General features: G+C 56.4%; 3 protein-coding genes across 10 annotated transcripts in view; 1 reads left to right on the top strand and 2 right to left on the bottom strand.

Moving 5' to 3' along the window:
• Positions 1-487: 487 nt before the first annotated feature.
• Positions 488-6330, bottom strand: SWI5 (SWI5 homologous recombination repair protein). Its single transcript, XM_044920432.1, has 6 exons — positions 6183-6330; positions 5950-6058; positions 5617-5665; positions 3755-3876; positions 2603-2697; positions 488-817 (listed from the first exon to the last, which is right to left on the bottom strand). Exons 1-6 carry the CDS (start codon positions 6328-6330, stop codon positions 753-755), a joined length of 588 nt encoding a protein of 195 aa, XP_044776367.1. The 3' UTR covers positions 488-752.
• On the top strand, positions 6331-23155 carry GOLGA2 (golgin A2). Of its 8 annotated transcripts, none has more exons than XM_044920789.1 (27): positions 6331-6463; positions 7933-8055; positions 9161-9241; positions 12516-12632; positions 12900-12943; positions 13064-13127; positions 13532-13591; positions 13800-13865; positions 14678-14716; positions 14996-15058; positions 15145-15238; positions 15337-15443; positions 16368-16426; positions 16717-16858; positions 17940-18029; positions 18137-18244; positions 18420-18507; positions 18877-19214; positions 19438-19551; positions 20256-20501; positions 20581-20656; positions 20882-20970; positions 21254-21472; positions 21560-21662; positions 21756-21862; positions 21940-22093; positions 22184-23155. In XM_044920789.1, exons 1-27 carry the CDS (start codon positions 6380-6382, stop codon positions 22405-22407), a joined length of 3099 nt encoding a protein of 1032 aa, XP_044776724.1. In that variant the 5' UTR covers positions 6331-6379; the 3' UTR covers positions 22408-23155. The 8 variants fall into 8 exon arrangements, with proteins under 8 accessions (XP_044776724.1, XP_044776723.1, XP_021546919.1 ...); XM_044920788.1 differs by having other exon boundaries at positions 13785-13865; positions 18889-19214; XM_021691244.1 differs by having other exon boundaries at positions 13785-13865.
• A 577-nt stretch (positions 23156-23732) lies between these two features.
• The window catches only part of DNM1 (dynamin 1), a 43632-nt gene continuing 41680 nt past the window's right edge, over positions 23733-25684 (bottom strand). Inside the window, 1 exon segment of the mRNA XM_021691695.2 lies at positions 23733-24946. Coding sequence (XP_021547370.1) covers positions 24877-24946 — 70 coding nt within the window. The 3' untranslated portion in view covers positions 23733-24876.

Below are 25684 nucleotides of genomic sequence, written 5' to 3'. Positions count from 1 at the left end.
AGGATAAACAACACACAAGGGAGGAACGACAGCTTGCCCCGGGCTGGTAGAGAGGACTACAGTCGGGACTGGAACCTTCATTGTGCCGATGGACGCACACGGGACGAATTCCTCCAACATCGCTGTTTCACGCTCGGCTCCTGCCTGCCTGTCCCCCCAACCCAGAAAGGCAATATTGCAAACCATAAACTTCAGACTTAGACTTATGCTTGAATCCCTGCTCTGCCACTTACTGGCTATGTGACCTTGGGTAAGTCACTCTGCTTCTCTGAGCCTCAATTTCCTCATCTGTACAATGGGGAGAGCAATATTCATTTCTCATGGGATGGACTCAGGCTTGAGAGATAATGGACGTAAGGTGCGCAGCACAGTACTTGGTACATGTTAGCTTGTTACGATCCAAGGCAGGCTCTCTTTCTCCCGGGGAAGATTAGGGGGCTACCGGAGGAGAGGGACTCGCAGTGTAGAGATTCACACCAAGATTGCTTGTATGTTTATTTACAAATGGGAGACATACACACACACACAGACATCACTGGGACACTTCAGGAAACTTGGAGCAGGAACAGCTCTTCTTCGCTGTCTGTCTCTTCTCTGGGCTCCCTTGTGACTCAGATCAAGCTCTCTAGAAAAAGGCTTCTGACACTTCCTCGCTGGGAAGTCTGTGCATGTGCTGGACGGGCTCTCACTGCCTCTCATGTTCAAATCTGCCTGTCCCATTGGGCTGTGGACAAAGGGCTGTGAGCCTTGGCTCAGTCATTCATATCCAGGCCAAATTCTGGATATAATTCTTTGGTGGTGACACCTCGGATCACAGCTGAAAGGAAAGAAAGAAGAAAAGATGTGTGTCTGGTGGGAGAAGTGGGAGGGAGAATGGCCAAAGGCCTGACCTACCCAGGACCCACTCTCGCACCTTCTTCTTGCTCCCCTAGTTGGCCGAGATACCCTCTTGCTACTCCTTCCAGACCCTACCACTGTGGGCCCTGCTTGGCCACCCCAAACAAGACTCACTGAACCCTCACCCCACTTGACAGAGGAGTCAAACCAAGCTCTGCTGGACTCCACACAGAGCACCTAGAGCCATCTGCTGAAAATGTAAATTTATATTTACATTGCACCTGGGGCCTGCTGAAAACCCTCACTCCTTAGCCTGGCCCAGGGGTCATGCCCTGGCCATTTGGTGATACCATGCCTCCTGCTCCCTCAAAGACCCTTTCTGTCTCCCAGGGGAAGGGATCTGAGAGGTCTTCCCTGACCACCTTAGATCATCCCTACCTGCCACCCTGTTCATACCTCAATATTCTTCTCCATCTCTGGCCTGTTTCTTTTTATCTTTTTTTAAAGATTTTATTTATTTATTTGACAGAGAGAGACACAGCAAGAGAGGGAACACAAGCAGGGGGAATGGGAGAGGGAGAAGCAGGCCTCCGGCCGAGCAGGGAGCCCGATGCAGGGCTCGATCCCAGGACCCTGGGATCATGACCTGAGCCGAAGGCAGATGCTTAACGACTGAGCCACCCAGCACCCCTGGCCTGTTTCCTTCATAGCACTTAACACATTTTATAATTCCTTTGTTTGTGTTCCTTTACTTACTGACCTTTCCCCTCCCTTCCCCCACACACCAAAACCTAAGTCACATGAGAACAGGGTCCTCCAGGTGTCTGGTTCACTAGAGTGCCCCACACCCTACAGAGCAGCAGAGAGTAGGTGCTCAGTATATATAACCTCAGAGGATAGGCTGCCCTGTCCTCTCCAGGTCCCAGGCCTGGAAAGACAGGTCTCAAGCTGGGTTCTGTCTCACAAGAGGGGATGCCCTTAACCACCAGGCTACGGTCCCCTCATCTCTTTTCTCCTTGGGGCCTGATCCTCCTCCTTCCTCCATCTGTATTTCCCTCCTCCTGTTACCTCCTCTCCTTCCTCAGGACCCATTCCCCACTGGAACAGAAAAGCCCTCCCTGCCACAGACTCCCGGATGCTGATAGGCAATTCTACAGGAAGTGCTAAACTCCCGCAGTGACCAGGCAGACATCCCAGCCCTGCACCCTGTCCCAAACAGTCACTGGGTGCTGAACGCTGGAGTGCCCACCGGCCCCAGCCAGGTGACCGGACTGAGGCCATCCATGCCTTTGCTTGCTTCCAAAGTGGACTGTCCTAACCAGCCTAGGCACACAGGTGTCTGTGCCTTGGCCGAGCCCTCTGGATAGTCAGACTGTTCAAGGAAGAACAAAATACTCCTTGAAGTCACAAAGTCACCCATCTGTGACTTTCTGCCTCTGTAGCGAGTCAGCCACCTGAGGTAAGGGTGGTGTAGCAATCAGTCTGAGTAGGCCCCAGAAGACCGGGAACCACAGCCCATCGAGCAGGTAGGCAAGTTCATGCTCAAACCTGCCTGGGGCTCTGAAGCAGGCTCTACACTTGAGGGAAGAGACCCCAGGGACTCCTGTAAGAGCTGTACAGCTGCTTCGGGGCATTCGGGGAGTGGGCCAGCTGAAAAAGACAGGAAGGCTGGCAAGTTGGAGGGCCCAGGAGCAAAATCCAGACACCCGGGGAAATGCGGACTCCTTCCCTCCGAAGGCTGCTCCTCTGGGGTTCTGCTGCTCACCTAGTTTGCCTAGCAGCATCTGGCCTACATCCTTGATGTCATTATATTCGTGGAGCTGGGAGATGTGGTCCTCCAGTTCATCCACACTGTAGCCTCTGGGGTGGGGGGTGGAGAGAGAGAGAGAGGATCTTTAAGAAAGCTGAGGAGGATCCAAGGTTCAGAGAGTAACAAGGCATCTATTTAAAGATTTTATTTATTTATTTATTTGTCAGAGAGAGAGAGATTGAGCACACAAGCAGGGGGAGCAGCAGGCAGAAGGAGAAGCAGATTCCCTGCTGAGCAAGGAGCTTGATGCGGGGCTCAATCCCAGGACCCTGAGATCCTGACCTGAGCCGAAGGCAGATGCTTAAACGACTGCGCCACCAGGTTCCCACAAGGCATCTATTTAACTAATGTTCATGGGATGCCTGGGTGGCTCTCAGGGTCCTGGAATTGAGCCCCACATCGGGCTCCTTGCTCAGCAGGGAATCTGCTTCTCCCTCTCCCTCTGCCTGCCACTCTCCCTGTTTGTACTCTCTCTCTGGCAAATAAAGAAATAAAATCTTAAAAAAAAAAACTACACAAATGTTCACTAAGGACCTACTAGGGACAAGACAGACCCTGCCCTCAGGAAGCTTACGGTAGGGCAGGGGATCTGCCTAGCCCCTCACTCCTGGCCAATCTCCCTGTGCCCTTAGGGAGTGGTTCGCAGCCACGCTGGTACTGTGTGACCCGGGCCACAGCAGGGGGATTCACAGATGGGCACATGAGTGGCTAGTCAGAGCCCCTCCCGTGTGAAATGCACATTCAAAGGCTGCTCAGTCTGTGCCACATGGCTGGAGCAAGAGGTGTGAGAAAGTCAGGAGTTGTGGAAGAGCCAGCTTCCTCCAGGCCCTAGAGAGCCCACCTGCAGAGAGAGAATGGAGTCGGTGTGCAGATGGAAGAGGCAGAGAGGGACCAAGTGATGACCTCTGCTAGGGACAGTTTTCCGCTCCCTAGTTCCTGCTCCTCCCAGGTCTGACCACACCCTACCCGAGAGAGGCTGCTGACATGCTGAATCCCTCGGCAGGGCACGGTCCTGGTTTTAGGCTAAGCTAGTGTGGCTGGGTTTCAGTTACTGGACCTCCGGTTAAAAGTTATCTTAAGCATGCTGAGGAGCCCAGCGAGACTTACTCAGATATTAACTGGGTGATCTCCTTGTCCAGCAGGTCCCTCTTCTCCTTCAGTTTCTGAATGTCGAGGTGCAGAGAGTCCTCGCTGGCCCCATCAGCCTGGCCAGACTTGGGAGATGGCCGCTGAGTGGCACATAAAGTCATCAGCCAGACTGACCCATTATCCACAATTCAGAACCTACAAGTTGTCCCCAACAACCACCGCCCCCCTTCTGCTTGGTGACTGACACCCCCACCCCCTAATAAGATTACATTGCCCAGCTGCCCTTGGAATTAGATGTAGCTGTCTAAGTTCTGGTGAGTGGAAGTTGGTCAGAAATCATGTACACAAGTTCTGGGAACTGTCCTTCCAGGGAGAGGGTATGCCTTTCTCTGGCCTGCCTTCCTCCTTCCTGCTGGCTAGAATGTGGATGTAATGAAAGAGCTGAACAGCACCTTGGGCGATAAGGTAGAACCTTGTTGAAGGTGCAGTGGAGCAAGATAGAGGCCTGGGACCCTGAGGTCTGTTTAGGCCACCGTTATTTGGGGTTTTCTTTCACTCCTAGCCACACCCAATCCTAATTAAAGGGCTCATCATGGCCCCTAACCTGACCCCAGATAACCTGCCTCACGTCTACTTCTTGGATGCTCCTCTCAAGTCTATGATGTCGCTGGGCTGATAATTTCATTGGGCAACAAACCCCTTCCCTGGGGCTGCAGTTCATCTTTGCCCTCTCTGCCTCTAAAAGTTGCAAAGGCCAGTGCCCGGTACACTGCTAATCTTTAGGAAATGTGTGTTGGGTCAACCGTGTACACATGATACAAGACGAAGCCAAGGAAGACATGGTTCCTACTCTTAGGACAGAGGCTTTTAATCAGTCAGTTGACAGAGAGGGAGTAAGCACTATCTGCTAGGCACTGGCAAAGGCTCCAGGGTTTCAGCAATGGATAAGACATCAAGCCTGGCCCCTGCCTTCACGGAACTTATATAAAACACCCAATAATTATGTTTTTCCTCCAGATATCTCCATTTAAAGCTCTATTCACATTTCATCAGGAAGGCCTTCGCTGACCACCCCGCCTAAAATGGTCACTCCTCAGTGCCTCACTCTTCTTTTGTCCTGACATTTTATAACATCCATCACCACCTGACATATACATTTCATTAATAATATTCTGTTCATTGCTGGCCTTACGCCACTGGAGTTTAAACCCCACAAGCGCAGGGCCGGTGTTTTGTTCATTGTGTCCCCAACAGTGCCTGGCACGTGGTTGGCACTCAATAAAATGTGTCAGATGAATGGGTGAATGACAAATAATCAATCAACTAACGACAAGCCTGAAAAGTGCTTTTAAGGTGAAGTACAGTGTGTGAAGGGAGTGTCCAAATGAGCAACTGGACTGAGTCAGAAGTGGGGGTGAAGCTTCTCTGAGGGACCTCTCAGCTCTAAAGGATGAGCAGGCATCACCTTGCTAAAGAGCTGGAAGGAAAGTATTCCAGAAGGGGACAGTATATCGAAATGGCCAAGGCAGGAGAGAGCACACACGTCGGAGGGAATGAGGGTGGTTTCTGTGTGGGGTGGGACAGGTGAGGGAGGGGATCGTGGTGTTTTCAAAACCAACCACTTGTGGTGCTGTCGGGAAGGAGGAGAGACAGAGCCCACTGGGAGAGCCTGGGGTACCACCAGCAAAGGCCAGGATGCTGCTGCTTCTTTGAAGCTTGGTGGGCAGGGAGGAAAAGAAGGGGAAGCACTGAGAAATGACCTGGAGCTTCTCAGCAGAACAAGCTCTGCTGGGGGAAGGCTTGAAGAGGGCTGGGGTGGGGAGAACTGGGAGCAGCACTGACTTCCCCGATGGAGGGGGGCGGTGCACAGGCATACTCACAGGGGATTGGAAGGCCCCGCGGCAACTTTTGGAAAGTCCTGGTTGAGTCCTGGAGAGGAATACGAGGGAAAAAGGCTGATTGAACCTAGGGTCCGCTCTGGGAGGAAAGGGGTGTGGGGAGGTTAGGAGTTGGGAAGGGGCAGTTATGGTCCGGGATCGGGGTAGGGATGCTCAAGGAAGGGGAGACTCTGAGAGGGGGGAGTGTGTGGAGGGCTAGATGGGGGTAGACGGAAGTGATCTCTGGGACGAGAGAGTCTGGGGCAGGGATATGGGGAGTCAGGAAAGGGGCTGTGAAGGGATGCCCTTTCGGCCTGTTCTCCGCTCCTCGCTCACCTCCGGAGCCCTGGGGTCCGGGGTCCCCGCCTCGGGGGAGTATGCAGTGCAGGAGGGTCCAGGGCGAGGGCGGGAGAGCGGCCCCTCAGGTCCGCCAGGTATTCGGAATCTTATGACGGAGACCGCGAACGGTCAAAAAAGCGAGGTGCGCGCGCACCCTGCGCGCTCAGGCCCCGCCCCCCCGAGGTGGGTGGGGACAGCGGCTGCGCGCTCCGCTCTCATTGTGACTCCACCTGTCCCTTGAGGTCCGCGGCGGCCTGGCCACGCCCCTTTTCCTTTCATCTTCCTCACTGACCAATAGGATTGGGGTATTGAGGCCACGCCCACCCAGCTGCTGCCTAGAAACTCCCGGGTTCCTCCTTTCCTGGCTCGGTCGCACATCGGCGCGGTGACTGCCGGAAGCAATTCCGCGAGGGTTGCCGGGATCTTGATGATGTGGCCCCCCCTTCCCCCTCCCCGTCCCGGGATGTCGGAAGAAACCCGAGAGAGCAAACTGGCTGCGGCCAAGAAGAAGGTAAAACGTGCCGGGTCGCGGCTCCCTGACCCAGCCAAAGGCCCCTCCGAAGGCCGGGCAGTGGCCAGAGTCTGTGCTGCCCCTGAGGCACACAGGGCGAGCCCCTCGGCGCCTTGGCGCCCCCCCCAAAGTCTTCTCAGCCAGTCCCGCCCCCCCGGCGCCCCCCCCCCCCGCCCTCGCCCGTCGCCCCCGGGTGACTTTGGGCCGGTGACCCCCGGGATCCTCGCTTCGGGCTTGGCCCTCGCCATCAGCCACCCAGAACCGGAGGACCTGGGCTCCCCTGCCCGGTCCCGGTCTCCGAGGACCTCGGTCCCGGCCCTGCTTTCCCCTCCCCCACCGCGGAGCGGCGACTCGGGCGTCGGTAGAGAGGAGTGGAATGTAGTTACGTCACAATCCCCCTCGGAACTGTCATTAGCGCCACGAGCCCGGTGTTTGATCTTACTACCCAGTCTCCCAGTGTTTTCATACCCTTTCCGGTTTCTCTGATCGCGGCACAAATTTCCAGCTTCAAGGGGACTGGGGACTATGGGACCTGGGTGGGAGAGGTTTCAGGAGCCCTTACTCTAAGATTGTACCCCATCCTTAGACATTGACTTCAGCAGTGATCACAGAACGTTGATAACACCTTGGTGACAACTGGGGAGAATTTTTTAGTATGGTTTCCTCCTAGGTTTCTACTGTCTTTCTTTCACAGTTTAAATCTGAATTCTCTACCTCACATTTTAATTCCCCATGATTCTGGGACCAGGGTCCCCCTCAATCGGTGGTCTTTAGAGTAAGATCTGCTTATCCTCTGTGGAACAGATCTCTGGAACCTGAACTTCATAGGTGGGAATCTTCTCCAAATCATCATCTCAACATGGAGTGTCCTAAGTGCCACAGAATAATATGGGACTGAAGCATCAGTTGTGCTTGATTCTCTTGACAGAGAAAAGTCATTTTATATTAATGTACCTAGGAAGGGCGTTTGCATAGATTTGTAAGATTATAATAGAATTCTCTCTGAAATGGTGGTTGGGTTGTCCTCATTCTGTTACATTCCCACATTCACTAGGTGTGTGCCTTCATTGCCTTCTGCCATCAGCATACGTTGATGTAAAAGTTTGATAAGTACCAGTGTGCAACTTTAACAGATGTGTAGGAAAGGACTCTAAAGTCTGATTACTCAGATGTTTACTTTTCCATCTCCGCCTCTGGTTTTGCCTCTTGGCACTTGCTGATTTCATGGCATAACCCCAGAACTCGGAGTCAGAAGACTAAGTTTAAATTCCATTATTGCCCCCCTCCTTTTTTTTTAAAGCCATGTTATCATTCCATGTCTGCAGTCACTGAGAAATACAACACTTTGTAGGGCTGTTGGTGGTATTAAATCAGATGGCGAATATAGGAGTATATGGTAAACTACAAAGTTGGATGTGAATACAGGGGATTATAGTTCTCATGAATCCTGCTGCTTTTCCTTTCTGCAGTTGAGGGAATATCAGCAAAAGAACAGCCCTGGTATTCCTGCAGGAGCGAAGAAGAAAAGGAAGATCAAAAATGGGAGTAGTCCAGAGACAACCACTTCTGATGGTTGTCACTCTCCCGAGGAGGTAAGTATTGGCTGGCCAGGCTCCTGGGACCAGGGTGCTCAAGGGGCAGTAGAGGGTGATGGTTAAGATTGTGAAGGAAGTGTCAGGTACAGATTTGAATCCTACCTCTCCCTTTGCTGGGGATAATGTCCCTGCTAGGGATATATTTCCACATCAGTAAAATTGGGGTAATGTTATTTACACTTGTGACACTGGAATGAGGTGGTTGATTTTTTTTTTTTTTTAAGATATATTTATTAAAGAGAGAGCTGGGGGCGTGGGGGCAAAGGGAGAGGGAGAGAGAGAAAATCCTCAAGCAGACTCCCGGCTGAGCACAGAGCCTGACATAGAGCTCCGTGCCAGGACCCTGAGATGTGACTTGAGCCGAAAGAAATCAAGAATCGGACATTTAACTGACTGAGCCACGCAGGCCTGGCACAGGGCCTGGTGCAGGGTAAACATTCAGTAAAGGGTAGTGGTATTTGACGTACTGATCTGGTGACTTTGCTCATCCCCAGCCTCAAAGGGGAAGCCAGGCAGTGAGAGCAACCATGTGCCATCACAATGTCCCTGTAGAAAGCAACAGAAGAGGCCCAGGGTGTAGCGAGGAGAGCCCCAAGCACTTGGGTTAGGTGACATTGAATTTTGAGTCCATCTTTGCCACCAGCTTGCTGGGCGACCTCAGGAAAATCACTTCCTCCCCTGGGCCCAGTGGGCTCATCTGTAAGATGATATTGTTGGAGCAGATCAGTGTCTTTCAGACTTCTAGCTGGAGCCCCTTGTCCAAGCGAACCCTTCCTCGGAAGTCTGGTTTTTAAAATGGAGATGACATTCCTGTCAGATTCGTCCCCAGCATCCTGGGCCTGAGGAGCGGGTCTCATGAGTGTCTTAAGAAAACCGCTGCATCGGGCCGGTGACTGCATTCTCTGTCTCGTTCAGGGGACTTTTCCCTCTGTGTACGCTGATTTCTGCCTCCAGCAAGGCAGCTGGTGGCCGTTTGAGAAGGCGGCCCGGGCCATGGATTTGTTCCCCTCTCTCCTCTTCCTCCTTCCCTGACTCTCTCACCTCTCTCTAAGCCACTTTCTCTCTCCCCTTGCCCTTGTTTCTCCCTTCTCGCCGCCTGTAGATTCAGGACATCCTGAAGGTGCTGGTGTCCGACCTTAACCGCTCCAATGGGGTAGCGCTCCCCCCATTGGACAAGTGGCAGGTGAGGTAGTGCCGAGCCCCCTCTCTGGCTTGCTCTCTCCCAGCTGTGCATGCCCCAAGGCTTCTCTGGTTTGGGGGATACTTTGCCTCTGGCTTATTTTATGTTGCTGTCATTAACCCTCAGCCTGTTCATGTCTGCTTTTTTCACCTGCTTGGTTGATTGGCTTGTTTTCCTTGCCCCCCATCTTTTATCATCTTGAAGAAGGTGAGACACGCCTTGAAGTTTAAAGGTAATTTGGAAGAGCTTCCAGAGCAGGTGTGTGGGATCTGGGCTTTTCAGGCGTTGAGTATGAATACCCAGTGGCGTGTCAGACTCGGAGAGATTAAATAAAAGCAAACCTTCAGGCTTGCCCTTTGGGCACCCGTCCCCAAGTTTGTGCTCTCTTTGAATTGGATTTTGAGAGTAGGGGACTCTCATTTTGGTTTGAGAGTAGGGGACTGTGGGGTTAAAACGAAGGGAGCGTACATTATAGTTACAAGGATCGAGGTTATTTTTTCAGAGGAATTAACTGTAAAGCACATGAGATTAACCAAACAGATGAGCAACCAGGACATCCCGCCCCTGTTGTCTTTTATTTTATTTTATTTTTTTAAAGATTTTTTTTTTTAAAGATTTTATTTATTTATTTGAGAGAGAGAATGAGATAGAGCATGAGAGGGAGGAGGGTCAGAGGGAGAAGCAGACTCCCTGCTGAGCAGGGAGCCCGATGCGGGACTCGATCCTGGGACTCCAGGATCATGACCTGAGCCGAAGGCAGTCGCTTAGCCAACTGAGCCACCCAGGTGCCCTTTTTTAAAGATTTTATTCATTTATTTGACAAAGAGAGACACAGCGACAGAGGGAACACAAGCAGGGGGAGTGGGAGAGGGAGAAGCAGGCTTCCCGCTGAGCAGGGAGTCCGATGCGGGGCTTGATCCCAGAACCCTGGGACCATGACCTGAGCCGAAGGCAGACACTTAATGACTGAGCCACCCAGACGCCCCCCTCCCCCATTCTCTTTTAAAAATCAACTGGACATTTGGCTGTGTATTCAGTGGCCCTTGCTAGGGGAGGTGGTTGGCTAGGTGCTCGAGAAAAGAGGTAAAACCAGGTCGAATGCACACTGAGGGAAGCAGACCCCAGTGCAAGAAGCAAAGGTAGACTGTGGCAACGTTCCAAGTGCCCAACTGAGGGCAAGGTTGGTTCTAAATGGACTTGAGACTGGTTTGAAGATTACAGGTGGGTAGCATTTATCCAGATGGAGAGTGGGGAAAGTGGGAGTCCCAGGCAGAGGGGAGGGCATTATGAGCTCACAGAGCATCTCCCAGAAAGGGAGCCTGGGTGGGTTTTCTGGACATGATGTTCACACTTTGTCCTGGGACACCGGCCAGGCCGGTGTGGGGGGAGGGGGGAGGGCTGAAATGCGGCCAGGTCCTGCAAGAGATGGGCATGGGGAGAGGGTGGGGACAGAGCTCTGGATGCTGGTGCGAGAGGCTTTCACCCACTGGGACCACTCATGCCTGAGTGGTCGGGTCTGTCCAGGTGCTGTGACTCACGTTGTGATCTCAGAGGAGCTGCTGAAGGGCACAGGGAAGGGAGCCCAGGCCTAGAGGACTCCTGAAGCTGGTATTTGCCCTGAGTTCTAAGATTCTGTGCCCACACCCCTCTGTTGTCCTGGAAACGAAGACCCAGATCTTTCTTGTGGTTTTTAAATCCTCTCTGTATCAGTGGCTGTTTCCCACTTAAGTTTTCTGTTCCCGCAATGCAGGCTTGTGGTTACAGGATCCTGAACAGAGCTGACAGCATTTCCAGAAATGGGGAATCATGGAGAAATAAAATTTTAATGGAATGGGACAGCTGGGGGAGTGGAGAGTGACTTTTTAAATACTCCATTTTGCTATAAGACCTAAAATTGTGAAATAACTGGGTTGATCTTAAAATCGGCGTGTTACATCTATTTAAGTCCTCAGAAAATTACTTTTTTCCTTTTCTGAACGTTCTTGTGTCTAATGCTAGGGATCTGTGGGAACCCAGGATGCCAGGAGGCACCCAGAGCTTGCCAGGGCCCAGGGCTAGAAGTGCCCACCTCCCCCAAAGTCTCAAGCCCGGCCAGCTGCTGAGCCTCTGCTCTTACCTGGGAGATTCTATTGACAGGTTGGCAAGGCAACTGCCAGGTCCCAGGGTCAAAGGTCACAGCCTGGACAGTAAACATGCAGATTGCTTGATTCATCCTCAGCTTCCTGGGCTCTGCAGCACTAGCTCTAAGGAGGGCAGTAGAGTTGACTTTTCAGAGGCCAGGGCTGATGGGTCCAGAGGACAGCCAGCCCTGGGTCCCTCTTCCTTCCGGCCCCAGCCTCGCTGGCCAGGCCTTGGCTCCCTAGTGTGCTCCCCTCTTCAAACTCAAGCTTGTCGGCCATCTTCCCTGTCTCTCTGCTCATCTTTGCTCCTCATCAGACATTAGATCCGTAGAGCTAGATGCTTGGGCTGTGTCAGGCCTGAGCCCAGAAAGAGGCTGGGTGGGGCCCTGGTCAAGCAGGTGGGTCCAGGTGGGGAAGAGGGAGCCGTTTCTCCATGGGTCCTTGTCCCCAGTCGCAGGATTGTTCTCCAGGATACCAAGAGTCAGAGGGTAGATGTCCTAGCTCTGGTTTCTCACGTTGGTTCTCAGCTGGGTAGGTGTTTCGGAGCTAGGAGGTTGGGGTGGGGCTAGTGGCCATGTTTTTCTTCTTCCCTGCAGGAGTAGGGTGAGGCATCTAGTTAGGTAGCTTCTTTCCCAGAAAAGGCCTGAATTGGGCAAATACAGCCAGTAGTTGGGGAAAGGAGGGGGGAAAGGAAAAGAGAGCAGGGAGGAAGGAGGCAGATAGTGGCATTGGCCACGTCCTTCATCACCACCACCCTCTGCCTGGCAGGGCCCAGGATGAGGGTCACTCTGGCATTCCAGAAGAACAGTGCCTTCCTTCTCCCTGACCGGGCACTCCTGTCTTCCATCTGCTATGGCTGCTGCAGGTCAGAGCCTGATAATGTCTCTTGCTGAGCTCCACGGAGAACAAGGCCCCCATGTTGAGGAAGGAGGTCGCGCAGACCCTGCTTTGAGCTTTGGCCGTCCAGAAGGCTGCAGAGCGGCCCTCAGCTTGGGCGAGTCATGGCCGCACTCCACTCCAGAGTGGCTCCCAGCATGTGTCACTGTCACTCTGACCACAGCAACACCTGTCCTGCCCGCTCTGCACTCCTGCATCCATGGCAGCAAGGCGCCTTCTTACCCGCATGGCCCCTAACCCCCTGCTCTGTTCTGTGACAGGCGCCCAAAGACCGCGCCGCTCCTGCTGCACCAACTATTGATGACACCGTGTCACCTGATGGTGTCCCTTCCCGCTGTGCTAGTCCCCCCTGTGTCACTAGCATGCCGTCAGTTCAGGTTTGTGCCTCCTCACCCTTTGCCTGCCGCCCCACTCGATGTTCACCCCCTCCTCCTCCTCAGAGGACTGGACCTGCTTTGGGTCCTCTTCCCCTTTCTTCAGGGAGCTTGGTTCCTTCCGGAGGACTGAGGTGGGGGAGGCTGAGACTAGGTCTTTCCTTGAAGTCTGGGGAGTTGGCAGGTTGTCAGAAGGCGCTTGCCTCCCCCCACCCCTGGGTGGTCTTACCAGCAATTGAGTGACCACCTCATGTGTTTCTTCCTGAGCAGAGTCATGATGCAGAAAATGGCCCTTTCCTCATGGATGAAAGCAAGTGAGTATCTCCTATGGGGGCAGCAGTCCCTAGGCCGAGGGAGTCGGGGTAGGCCACTGCCTGCGACCTCCTCTTTCCCATTGAGCCTCCTGCACCCCTGACTCCCGTGTTTGTCCCCAGATGTGTGTCATCTACCGAGAGCCTGCGACAGCTATCTCAGCAGCTCAATGGTCTTGTGTCTGAGGTACCCCAGGAATTGAAACCCAAGGTGGGGGGTAGATGGGGAGATATGACAGAAAGAATGAGGCGAGGTTCCCAAGAGGGACGGAAGAGCCCGAGAGCAGCCAGCTTGTTGGGCAGTGTTCAGCTCGGCAGGACTCCTCTGAGTCATCTTTGAAGCTCCCCAAATTGAAGGGGTTGGACCTCGAAGCTGAAGCTGGTTATGTCATTTGATCCCTCTGCAGGAAGCACAGAATGAGAGCTGCCTGGGAGGGGACGGAGGAGGGGGAGATAAGAACCAGGAGGAATTGGCACAAAGGGGTTAGGCAGAACAGTGTGCAGCTAATGGGCAGGCCAGGGAGTCGGACGGCTTAGGTCCTGAGGCGGGGGCAGAGCACACCTCCATGTGAGCCCTTTCGTGTCTCCTAGCCTTCATCCTACATCAATGGAGAGGGCCTGGCATCATCTGCTAATATGAAGGATCTGGAGGTAAGTGGGTCTGGACCGTGGCCCAGTGACCCTGCAGGCCAGCCCCCCCCCCCACCTCCCACAGTGGGGGCTGGGTGCCCCGCTGCCAGCTGAGACAGCCCAGACAGCCCCCAACCCTAATGACTGCTCTCTCTACCTCTCCCCCCGCCCTCGTCCAACTCCTCCTCCTCCTCCTCCTCTGCATGCGCCTCAGAGCCGGTACCAAGAGCTATCACTAGCCCTGGATTCCAGCAATCTAACAAACAAACAACTCAGTAGCAAGATAGAGGAATTGGTAAGAGTCCAGTGGGGTCCCCTGATTCCACACTGCCAATCTGGGGCTCCAGTTTCTCCCTGGGGCTCTGAAGAAAGGGACTGGGGGCCCCTGGTGCCAAGGGAGAATGGGGTGCCGGGGGGCCTAAGTCTCCATTGGAGGGACCCCGGAGCACGGAGCATGCAGCATGGCTCTCTGTGGCTGCCCTCTTTGCCTCCTCTCTGTTCTCCAGACACCCCTGCTTGGATCCTCCCCATACTTGCCCCGGGGCTCTTGCCTCTGGAGGAAGCACTGGTTTGACTGGTGCGCTCCGGCCTTGACTCTCAGCCCCTAATTTGCTCCATCTTTCAACTCGGACCAGTCACCTTTCCTCTCTGGGCTTCCGTTTCCTGAGGAGGTAGAATTAGAGGTGGCCAAGGTCCCTTTTAGTTCAGAAAATCAGGTCCTTCTCATTCCTGTATCCCTGCTATTAAGAACAGAACCTGGCCTGGTGGGGCATGCTCAGTAAATATTTGTGAATGAATGCACCCTTCTGAATCACGAACTGACAGAAGGGTAGTCTAGTCTCACTTCTCAACTCCCATTTCTGGAGGTTTAGGTCCTTGTCCTTTCATGGGCATCTGGATCCAGACTCTCACTTGCGTAGCTGTGAGCAAAGCCACTTAAGACCCAAAGTCTCTTTCCTTGGGAGCTTGAGGAGAGTCTGTCAGTTCATGTCCCCGTGAACTTTCCCTTTAAAACCTGTTCCTGGCCCCTGCCCATCCTCCGTCTTGGTGTGGGGAGGGTAGTAAAGGGGGACAGACTGAGTTACCTTCCTTTGACTCTCCCCACAGAAACAGCAGAACCAGGAAACTTTGGATCAACTGGAAAAAGTAATGTGATTTCTTTGCTGATTACATGGCAGATGGGTTTGGGGAGGATTCAGATGTAGAGGCCCATTCTCATCTTGGTCTGCTCCTAGCCTGCAGGAATAAAAGGCCCCCTCGTCCCCCCCCCCCCCCCCCCCCCGCCCCCCCCCCCCGCTGCCCCCCCCGCCCCGATCTGGCCACATTGTTGAGCCTGTCCTGGGCCATCGGTGGCATTCTGGGAGCGTTGCTGTTTCATCTCTGCCTCCTCCCAGTCAGGGATGTTGTGTGTCCTTCTTCCTGCAGGAGAAGAAGGAGTTTGAGCAGAGGCTTGCAAAGGAACAGGGCTCTCTAAGGGAGCAGCTGCAGGTGTGTGGAGCCGAGGTCTCCCTCCCACCCTCCAGGAGACGCTTCCTTCCCTCCTCTTCAGCGCCCCTTTGCCTTCTCTCCCAAAGGTTCACATTCAGACCATAGGAATTCTCGTGTCTGAGAAAACTGATTTACAGACAGCCCTGGCCCATACACAGCAGGCGGCCAGGCAGAAAGCAGGTGAGGGTCTAGACACCCTCCCATCCCTCAGCCTGGCATGTTGGCAGGCCTTGGGTGGGATTCCTTCCTGGGTTCCATTTCAAACTCTGTCATTCCAGGAGAGTCTGAAGATCTTGCTAGTCGCCTGCAGTCCTGCCGCCAGCGCGTTGGAGAACTGGAGCGCACCCTGTCTGCTGTCTCCACACAGCAGAAACAGACGGACAGGGTAAGCCCGGCATCGGACCCGTCCGCGGGAGGTGCAGCTTCCCCGACAGGTCGCGTCCACATGATGGAGTGTCTTACTGCCCAGAAGGCAGCACGGGCCCTTTCTTGCTGCTTTAAAGTTGTGTGGTTGTTAGAAGAAACGCAGGGCTGAGCTGGCTGTCTTGGGGGAATTGGCAGTGGCGGGGGCTGCTTTCTGGAGCGAGCACTGAATGCAGAGGCCAGAGCCAGAGAGCCAGCGCTGCTGGTCACTGGCTATGGGCCTTGACCGAGTACAGGACAGTACTTTTAGTATGTTACCATTTGTGTAGGAAGGGAAGCATGTGTGTAATAGATAGAAGGTGCATGAAAGGATTTATAAAAACCCAGGGAGAGGAACAGGGTAGCTCTGGGAGACCTGTCACCTCTGTACCTTCATGAGTGCTGGGCCTATGAATAGATCATTCAGAAAAGAGACAGAAGATCCCAATGCAAATTTAATTCCACTCCTTGGATCTGCTCCCCCACCGCAGGGAGAAATTGTGGGTGAAGAATCAGACAGACTGGATGTTTAATTCCAGCTCTGCTGGGGATCGCAGGCAAACGACTTCACCTGTGACAATCTGTGTTCACCTGTAAAACAGACACAGCCGTGCCTGCCCCATGCGGTGGTCGCAAGGCTTGAACGCGATCCTTAGCCTCGTGCCTGCTGACTGGCTCAGGGAAGGATCGGCCACAGCGCTTACTGTGCCTGGTAGCAATGCCACGAGCTCTGTCCGGGCCTGCGCTGGCCAGCCGGGAATCTCTCCCACCCTGCCCGAGCTCTTTTCCGAGGCAAATGAGAGCGTGGGCTTGGAAAGGCTTTGAACGAAGCGTCAAGGGTAGCTGATAGTCCGCCCTCCGCACCCTCCCCCTGCCCGCGCCTGACCTCGCCTTTCTGTGTTCGCAGCACAACAAAGACTTAACCAAAGAGCGAGATGCCCTGAAGCTGGAGTTATACAAAAACAAGTAGGATGGCTGGGGGCTGGCAAGCGGGAGGGCTGTGGGAGCAGGGAAGGGGGTCCTACGGGTTAGGACCCCGTGCAGAGCTGGGCTCTGGGCCCAGCGGTGCCACCAACGCAGGCCGTGGCCTCAGGCCACTCAGGTCTTCTCTCTGGCCTGCCACTGGGGACTCTCGTTCCCTGGGGTCCCTTCCGACGCCCCTGTTCTGTGGCTCTGTGGCAAGTGTGGTGGGTTGGTCACCAGAGGGCTCCTTTCTGTTCTGTACTTGTGTCTTTCCTCGCTGCCTGTGGCCACAGCAAAAACAACGAGGACCTGACGCAGCAGAACTCGGAACTGGACGAGAAGCTTCGAGTGTTGGTAAATGAGAAGGCGGGCATGCAGCTCAGGATGGAGGAGCTGCAGAAGAAACTGGAGATGTCGGAGCTCCTGCTGCAGCAGGTAAGGCCGGAGCCCCAGGGAGCCCAAGCCCCAGCCGTCTGGGGCCGCTGTCTCCCGGGATTGTCGTGGGCGGCCTCCAGCCACAAGTTGGAAGATTTGGATCCTTGCTCTGGCCCCGCCACAGAATCCTGCTCCCAACACTGATCAAAATCTACAAATCGGGGCCTGGCCCAGATCTGTGGAATCAGAATCTCAGGGAGAGGGCTTTTTTATTTTTGTTTTTTAAAGCATCCTGGGTGAAAACCATTGTTGTATGGGTGGCAGGCATAAGGCTAGCCCGTGAGTCCGTCTGCTTCCTCCCGGAAGGCTGGCCACCAGGGTCAGAGAGCTCCCCTCCGTCAGAGTTTCTTCACACCGAGCCATCCTCTGCCTTCAGGTCGCTTCCCTCGGTGGGGCTCTTACCTCCCAATCAACACAGGAAAAATCTTGTCTCTTTCCCAAGACAGACCTTCCGATACTGGCGGGGGTGGGGGGGGTGCGGATTCCTTGTCGCTCTCTCGTCTTTTCCAAGTTACACAGCTATTTCTCATGTGGTCTGTCACTCTCCTGATTGCTTTCTCCTGGATATGGGACCCGATTTGTTAGAGCTCCAAATTTGGTCTGGCCTGGGCAGCAGACAGAGTTCTCTACCCATCCACCTGTCTGGCCACCCATCCGCTCAGCAAGTGTTAATTGAATGTCACCTCTGTGGCCCGTCCGTGTGATGGGCAGTCTAATAAATGGCCTGCTAGAGATATAAAGTGAGGACTTGGAAGTTGATGGACGCCGGCACTCTGTGCCCTGACCGCCCCAGTTCTAGGACCTGGACCAGTTTGTAGCCTTATTCACTATAACCAGAAAAGGATCCGGAAGGATACACACCAAGTCGGGGGGATTGGGAGCTAGAGGAACACTTACAATGAGTATTTAGTTAACAGAAAGCCTATGGATGCAGTACTAATAACGTGAGCATAGAGATCTTCATCGATCCCAAGTTGTACATTATCCCAGCTCAGACCCTTTTGCGGGGGGGCCTTGTGTGGTACAGCTGGGCCACCAGGTACACCTGGTACATCTAACCTTTTCATCTTTCATTCTCCAGTTTTCTAGTCAATCGAAAACCCCTGATAGCAGCCAGGAGTTACAGCAGGCCCTGAAAGACCGGGCACAGCTGGAGGCCCGTGTGGGGCAGGTGAGGCCTTGCAGAGCGAGGAGGGCGAGAGGAGGGTGACCCCAGGTGCCCAGGAGCCCGCGAGGCACAGGGACAGCCCCTGCTAACTTCTGCGCCCCTTCTTGCAGCTGAAAGATTCACTGAAGCAACTGCAACTGGAGAGAGACCGGTATGCAGAGAATCTGAAGGAGGATAATGCCATTTGGCAGCAGAGGATGAAGCAGATGTCTGAACAGGTGAGACGTGACCTTCGGCCCCCCCACCTTAGACAGGTCACATGATCTTTCCTGGGCATCAGTAAAATGGGAATCCTGTCACTTGCTGTGTGCAGCCAAGGGGGGGAGGGGTAGAGAGGGCGATGGTCCTCCCTTCCCGCCCCCCACACGCCCCGCCCCCCTGTGCTTTGGGCAGATGCACAAATTGAGGGAAGAGAAGGAGCACAGCATGAGTCAGGTGCAGGAATTGGAGGCCAGTGTGGCCGAACTGAAGAACCAGATAGGTAAGCTGGGACTGGAGGATCTGGGAGCAGGATTGGTGGCAGAGGGCTGGTGAGAGTGCCTTCGAATGCCCCTAGGGATGTGGATGGATGGAAGGGGACTGTGGCCAAGGGAAGGAGGTCTATACCAGGAGTTGGCCAGTCCGGGTAGAGCGCCCACTGGCAACCACCCAGAGTTGTCTTGAGCATAAAAACCTAAAGAACTCTATTCCAAAGTGTCTTGAAAGATTGCACGTCCCATGAGTGTGAGGGGACTGTTAGCCAGGAGGCCAAGGTTTGGGGTGACGAGGCCCAGTTAGAAGTTGTGGACCAAGAAGAGGGGGTTTCGGGAGGCACAGAGGTGAGAGGCCCTTCCTGTGCGCCCCATCTCAGCGGTGCCCCCAGTTCCGGAGCCCCCAGCCGGGCCCTCGGAGGAGGAGCAGCGGCTCCATGAAGAGGCTGAGCAACTGCAGAAGGAACTGGAGATCCTGGCGGGGCAGCTGCAGGCCCAGGTGAAAGACAACGAAGGTCTGAGTCGCCTGAACCAGGAGCAGGAGCAGCGGCTGCTGGAGCTGGAGCGCGCCGCCGAGTGCTGGGGCGAGCAGGCCGAGGAGCGCAAGCAGATCCTGGAGACCATGCAGAATGATCGCACCACCATCAGCCGCGCGCTCTCCCAGAACCGCGAGCTCAAGGAGCAGCTGGCCGAGCTGCAGAACGGCTTTGTCAGGCTGGTGCGCGGCCCTTCCTCCCTGGCCGGGTCACTTAACCCCTCTGGGCCTCTGTCTCCCCACCTGTAAAACTGGGGAGTGGGGGTATAGACCCCACCTGACATGGTCCCCGTGAAGGCACCCTGTGAGCTAGAGAGCCCTGCTCAGATGAGCTGTGGGAGGCGGACGCCACATCCTGGGGTCTCCAGCTGCGCCGGGTGGCCGCTGACTCCTCCTCTCTGTCCAGTCCAACGAGAACATGGAGGTTACCACCGCGCTGCAGTCGGAGCAGCATGTCAAGAAGGAGCTGGCCAAGAAGCTGGGCCAGCTGCAGGAGAAGCTGGGGGAGCTGAAGGAGACGGTAACCCCCGCGCCGGCCGAGGAAGCCTGGGGGACAGACACCCGCCTGGAGAGTGGGAGGCTTGGCCAGGACAGGCAGCTCCAGATGGGGGGTGGGGGGCACGTGACTCCAGGGTCCTTCCCAGCCTGCCTGCGGTGCAGGCTCCTTCTCGCCCCCTGCTCTCTGACTTTATGAAGTGGGTAGCCCTGGGCCGAACGAAGGTCGTCATCGCCGCGGCCAGAGACCCCGAGCCCCTAACCAGAGGGCAAGAGACAGTGTGCGGTGGGCAGCTTCTCGGATTCAGCCCTGGATGCTGCCCCCAGCTCCACTGGTCACTGTTCGCTTCTCATCTCTCAGCCTCGGTGTCCTTTGTCTAAAAGGGAGATTAGCATTTTGCTCACGGAGGTACTGAGGATTAAGGGAGAAGCATGCCTGTAAAGTGAGGCATTCAGGGCGCACTTAGATGTCGGTTGGTGCGCTTTGATTTTCCACTAAAGTTAAAAAGGAGGGCTGTCATGAGGTGTGAGGCCGGGTGAGGGAGGTGCGGGGCTCTGGGCGGGGAGGGGGGCAGTCACTTTGGTCCTGGAGCGAGGGAGCCAGGGGCCCAGGTGGGCGGCAGGGCTAACCCCCCCGCCCCCCCCCCCCCATCTCCCCAGCCTGGGCTCTGAATCCCCCCCCCAACAAGCCACTGCCACCACAGCCTCAGTCCCAGGGTCTTCCTGCAGGTGGAGCTGAAGAGCCGGGAGGCCGAGAGCCTGCAGCAGCAGCGGGACCAGTACGTGAGCCACCTGCAACAGTATGTGGCCGCCTATCAGCAGCACGTGGCCGCCTACCAGCAGTTGGCTTCCGACAAGGAGTTGCTGCACAAGCAGGTCCTGCTGCAGACCCAGCTCATGGACCGGCTGCAGCACGAGGACATTCAGGTCAAGGTGGCGGCCGAGAAGGCCCGCCAAGAGTTAGAGGAGACCCAGGTGAGGGGGTTTGAGTGCTGAGCCCCCAAAGGGAGGGCCTGCCACCTGTGTCCCTTCTCACTCTTTCCTGGCCCCTCAGGGACGCCTGGAAGCTGCCACCCAGCAGAACCAGCAGCTCCAGGCCCAGCTGAGCCTCATGGCTATGCCTGAGGAAGGTAAGTGGGGGTGCCCAGGGGAAGGGGACAGAGCCCAAGGAAGAGGGCGACTTTGAGCAGCACCGAATTGAGTGCGAAGGGACCTTTAGGACAGTGGCTCCTCTGGGGACGGGCTGGCCCGAGGTCACACAGGAAGGCGGGGCGGAGCCGGCCCCGAGCTTTCCTCCCCTGCTCGCTCCACCTCCCCTGTTGGATCGTCTGAGGAGTCTCCGGGTGCCCCGACAGGAGACGAACTGGACAGTGAGGAGAAGGACGAGGAGGCTGCCCGGCCCAAGCTGAGCATGCCGGAGGGCCTGGAGAGCCGAGAGGCCATGGTGAGCGGACCCCCGTCATTGCCCCTTCCTTCCCTGTCCCACCTTCCTGCTTCCCTCTGGGGTCCCCCCCCCCCCCCCCCCCCCCCCCCCCGGGCACCCTTCTTGCCTCTTGGTTTGCCCCCCTCGACTTCTCTTGACCCCCGAAACCCCGGGAGCCAATGATCAGCTGTGGCACCATCCTTGAACCACGGGTGGGCCCACTGAGGCCGGGAGAGGAGGAGCTCCTCTCCGCGCCCCCTGCTCACCCTGAGTAGCCCCCACCAAAAGCGCGTCTTGCCCGCAGGTGGAATTTTTTAACTCGGCCCTAGCCGGCGCCGAGGAGGAGCGGGCCCGGCTGCGCGGGCAGCTGAAGGACCAAAGGCTGCGCTGCCAACGCCTGGCTCACCTGGTGGCCCCGGGCCCGCGCGCGCCGGAGGAGATGGCCGTGGCCCCCGGGAGCGGGGGCGACAGCGTGCCTGGGGAGACCCACCAGGCCCTCCAGGCGGCCATGGACAAGCTGCAGGTGAGCGAATCTCCTGCGGCTCGGCCGGCAAGGGCAGGATGGCTCAGGCGGGCTGCCGTGCCCTGACCCCCGCCACTCTGGCCGCAGAGCCGATTTATGGAGCTCATGCAGGAGAAAGTGGAGCTGAAGGAGCGGGTGGAAGAGCTGGAGCATCGCTGCATCCAGCTTTCTGGAGAGACGGACACTATTGGTGAGCGGGAGGGCCAGCGCCCGGGGCCGGCGCGGGGCAGGAGCTCTGGGATGGGGCGGGAGCCTGAGCGGCCGCCCATCCACCCTCCCGCAGGAGAGTATATAGCCCTTTACCAGAGTCAGAGGGCACTGCTCAAGGAGCGGCACCGGGAGAAGGAGGAGTACATTAGCCGGCTGGCTCAAGACAAGGAGGAGATGAAGGTAGGGGCCCTGCGTGTCCCTGGGAGTGGGGCGGGGCAGGGGTGGGGCTCGCGGGGGCTCAGCACCTCTCCCTCCAGGTCAAACTGCTGGAGCTGCAGGAGCTGGTGCTCCGCCTGGTAGGCGAGCGCAATGAGTGGCAGGGCAAGTTCCTGGCCACTGTCCAGAACCCTGCTGGGGACCCCACTGCAGCGCCCCCAGCCCAAGAGCTTGGCGATGCCAATGGCCAGGGTGGTGAGTAGAGCCCTCGGGGGCGGGTGGGTTGGGGGGCGGTGGGGAGAGCTCGCACAGCACTCAGAGCCCTGCCTCTCTCTCCCCCCGCAGATCTTCAAGAGGTGAGCCTGGCCGACAATGATGGTGTGGCACCTCCCCAGGGAGAGGCCCTGGTGGGCCGCAGTGCCCCTGAAAACCCCACCACACAGCAGATCATGCAGCTGCTGCATGAGATCCAGAACCCCCAGGAACGCCCAGGCTTGGGCATCAACCCCTGCATCCCCTTCTTCTACCGGGCTGATGACAATGACGAGGTGAAGATCATGGTGATCTAAGCACCTGTCACCAACAAGCAAAATCTGAAGAAATGGGGCCGGGGGCTCTGCCCCCACCCTCTCCCTACCACCCTATCATTCCTTCCCAGTTGCCCTTTTCTCCCTACGCTAGCAAGATAGAACCCCTAAAGGGGTATGATAAGCCCCCTAATGGGGGGAGACAAATCGGTGCAGACCCACTTGCCACCTTGGCAAGAGCTGTGTCTTTATATCTGGACTATTCATGGTTCCAGAAAAATAAAGAGCCGGAGGCTCAATAGATACAGAGTTTATTTAGGAGGCTCCCTCTCGGGCTCCCTCTCTTGGGGAGCAGGGGCTCCCTGGTGACCTCCTTACCCCTACCAAGCAGTCCTTCATTCAGAGGGGCTCATGCATCCTCTATTCAGAGGCACTTTGGGGCACAAGTGCCCCCCTGTCCCGCTAGACGACTGGGCAGCACTCTCCCAAGCCTCTCTGAGGCCCAGCAAAGGCATATATAAGCTGCTGGCGGGGTAGGCTCCCCCCTCAGTGTATATACTGTACTTCTGTAACATTTTGTATATTCTGGAGATCGGGCAGCCCCTGTATCATAGCAGAGGTTGGAGCTGGCAAATGGGGAGCAAGTTCTATTAAATATTTGGGGAATGGGGACACTTATTTATTGATAGCATAAGACAGAGGAAGACAGAAGAAGGAGGCGGAGACGGGGTTCTGCCCTGGTGATTCGACTCCTATGGGTTTGCTTTTTATTTCAGAATAAAAGGATTTAGCCATACTTGGCCTTGTGTGTGCCTGTTTCCAGTCACTGGCCACCAGGGACTGGGGTCTGTGCTGTGGGCATGGAACAGGGAGGAGCTCCTGCCAGCAGAGGGCAGGCTTCTGGATTGTGCGAAGCCCCAGTGTGTCTGAGCCTGAGCAGAGCTTGTTAGAGGTGGGCCAGGCCTGTCACCTCCATGCTGCTTGGGGAAGCCTGGGGGATCCCAGGGGCCCTGCCCTGGGATTCTCAGGAGGCATTCCTGTCCTAATGGCCCAGAGGCTCAGAAGCCCAGAGGCTCAGAAGCCTGATCTAATCCTGGGGAGGGAAAACAGGGTCCCAGCACCCAATCCCCTCTCCAGGCCGAGTCGGTGCCCCTGCCCCCTAGTGGGCAGAGCAGGCTTCCCAGGATGAGAACCCGTGAACCCCCAGGTGCTTTCCCAGTAGGCCTTGCGAAGGATGGGGCCTTTTACCGCCACTCCTTACAGCACCTGAGCAATGGCTGGGCCCTTGCCCACCCCTGCATCCCAGTGTTTAAGACTTCCCCTTCCCCTGAACTCCACAAAGAACACAAGCCAGCAGAGGGCAGTTTCCCATCGTCCAGAAGTGGGTTTTATTCTCAGCCGAGAGACAGCAAGCCCGGTGGTAGAGAGCCACACAGCTGCCAGGACGGCGCCCCCCGGGCTCGAGCGGAGGAGGGACGGAAAAAGTGGCTCGTCAGAGGTGGCACACTTTGGAGAAGGGGGATGTCAGGGTGACAGTGTTCCCTGGTAGTTGGGCCACAAGACTCCTCAAGGACAGCATGGTGACGGATTCCCAACACTAGAGGCGAGGCTGTGGTGGCCGGCGGGGGGTGGGGGGTGGTGTGTGTGTGTGTGTGTGTGTGTGTGTATTTATAGTTATTTATAGAATGGGGCAGGAGCAATACCACGGAGGGGCACAAGTGTTCACCAACATCACGCCTGGATGTGTCAGCTCACCACTACAACAGACTAAGTCACAGATGAAGGGGGGGTGCTTTGGGGCTGGGGAGCCACTGTTAAGTCACAGAACAGCCGTCCAGGCAGGCTTGGAAAGGGAGGTCTCCGAGGAATAGAGGGATCTGGTTAGAGGTCGAAGGGGGGCCTGGGGCTCTCAGGACGGGATGGACTTGCCTGACCCGATCGGCTGGCAGTTGGAGAGAAAGCAAAGAGAGAACGGAGAGAAGGAGGGAGAGAAGTGGTAAGGCAAGGGCAGCCAAGCCCGGCGGGGCGGGAGGGGGGTGGCAGGGGGAGAAGACGAAGCTGAGGGTGTGGGTGAGGGTTCTGGAATGGAGGGGAGAGAGAGGGAAGGTGGGAGGAACTGGAGGTGGGTGGGGGCCACAGCTTCCCAGGGGTCTGGGGCGGGGAGGCCGGGACGGCCCTCCCCCTGCCACGCACGCCGGTCTCTCATACACCACCAGGCAGTGCACCCACAGCTCCAGGCACATGCTCGGCCCGCCCTGTCTTCCAACGTACTGGCCCGGGGCCACCCCTAGCCTCGGAGTATGGGGCCATGAGCCCCAGGCCACAGTCACCAGTCCTCACGGAGAGAGACAGGAGGAGAAAGAACACTGTTTGAACCCGGAGGGCAAAGCTAAAAGGATGGCTGGAGGGGGCACTGGCGGCCCCTCTGGGCGGGCAGAAAGCCCGGAGTCCTCAGAAGGGACCCTGGGGAGGCGGGAAGGTCAGGCAAGCCGGATACCAGCGGCCACAGGCTTATAAGTCTAAGAGGGGAGCCTCAGCTGGTCGGGGGACCACAGGTCGCGTAGGTGAGGCTGGGCCCTTCCTGCTGGGGAAAAGCAGAAGAGCAAGAGTCAGCGGCAGGGACAGAGTGGCAGGCGGGTCGCTGGGTGACTGTGCGGCCCAGCCAGGGTGGGACCCAGAGAAGCTGACTTGCCTAGGTCGGTGGACACTGTGGTCCCCTTGGCTGAAAAGCGTAGGTCACCCCAGGAGCACCAGGCCCCAAGGCCATGAGCCTGTGGGCTGGCTATGGCGCTTCATCTGGGGCCGAGGACGCTGTCATTTGTCGTGCCTCCACAGGCATGACAATACCAAGGAGGGAGGGAGATGGCCTCCGTGACCCTTCCTCGCCTGTGAGCTGTGGACAGGGCCCTCCAGCTTTCAGAAAGCAGCACCCCGCCAGAGCCTTCGCCCCGGATGGCTGCCCCAAGGCTGACCCGCTAGAGGACGCGGGGCCTACCAGGGCTCTGGCCCCTGAGCTGGGTGCTGGCTGCCCTGCCCCAACAACGCGGCTCAGACTGGGGAGACAGTGTGGCACCCCCAGGACCAAGTTCCAAGGCCTCTGGCTGAGTCCGGCCCCACGCACAACCCCTTCCGAGTTCCTGCTTCTACACCATCAACCATGAGCTCTCTGCCCTCTCTGCCGGCTCCCGAGAGCCTGGGTGCGGAGCCTGTCCCAGGAACTCCCCAGGCTCAGCAGTGGCACTGAGTCCCGAGGCTCGCTGAGAGGGAGGTGAGAGAGCCAGCTGGCAGCGAGGACAGAAAGAGGAAAGAATAAGTCTGG

This window comes from Neomonachus schauinslandi, chromosome 13 (genome assembly GCF_002201575.2).
Source record: "Neomonachus schauinslandi chromosome 13, ASM220157v2, whole genome shotgun sequence".
NCBI classification, from domain to species: domain Eukaryota; kingdom Metazoa; phylum Chordata; class Mammalia; order Carnivora; family Phocidae; genus Neomonachus; species Neomonachus schauinslandi.
This window is presented reverse-complemented; position numbering and strand designations above follow the sequence as displayed.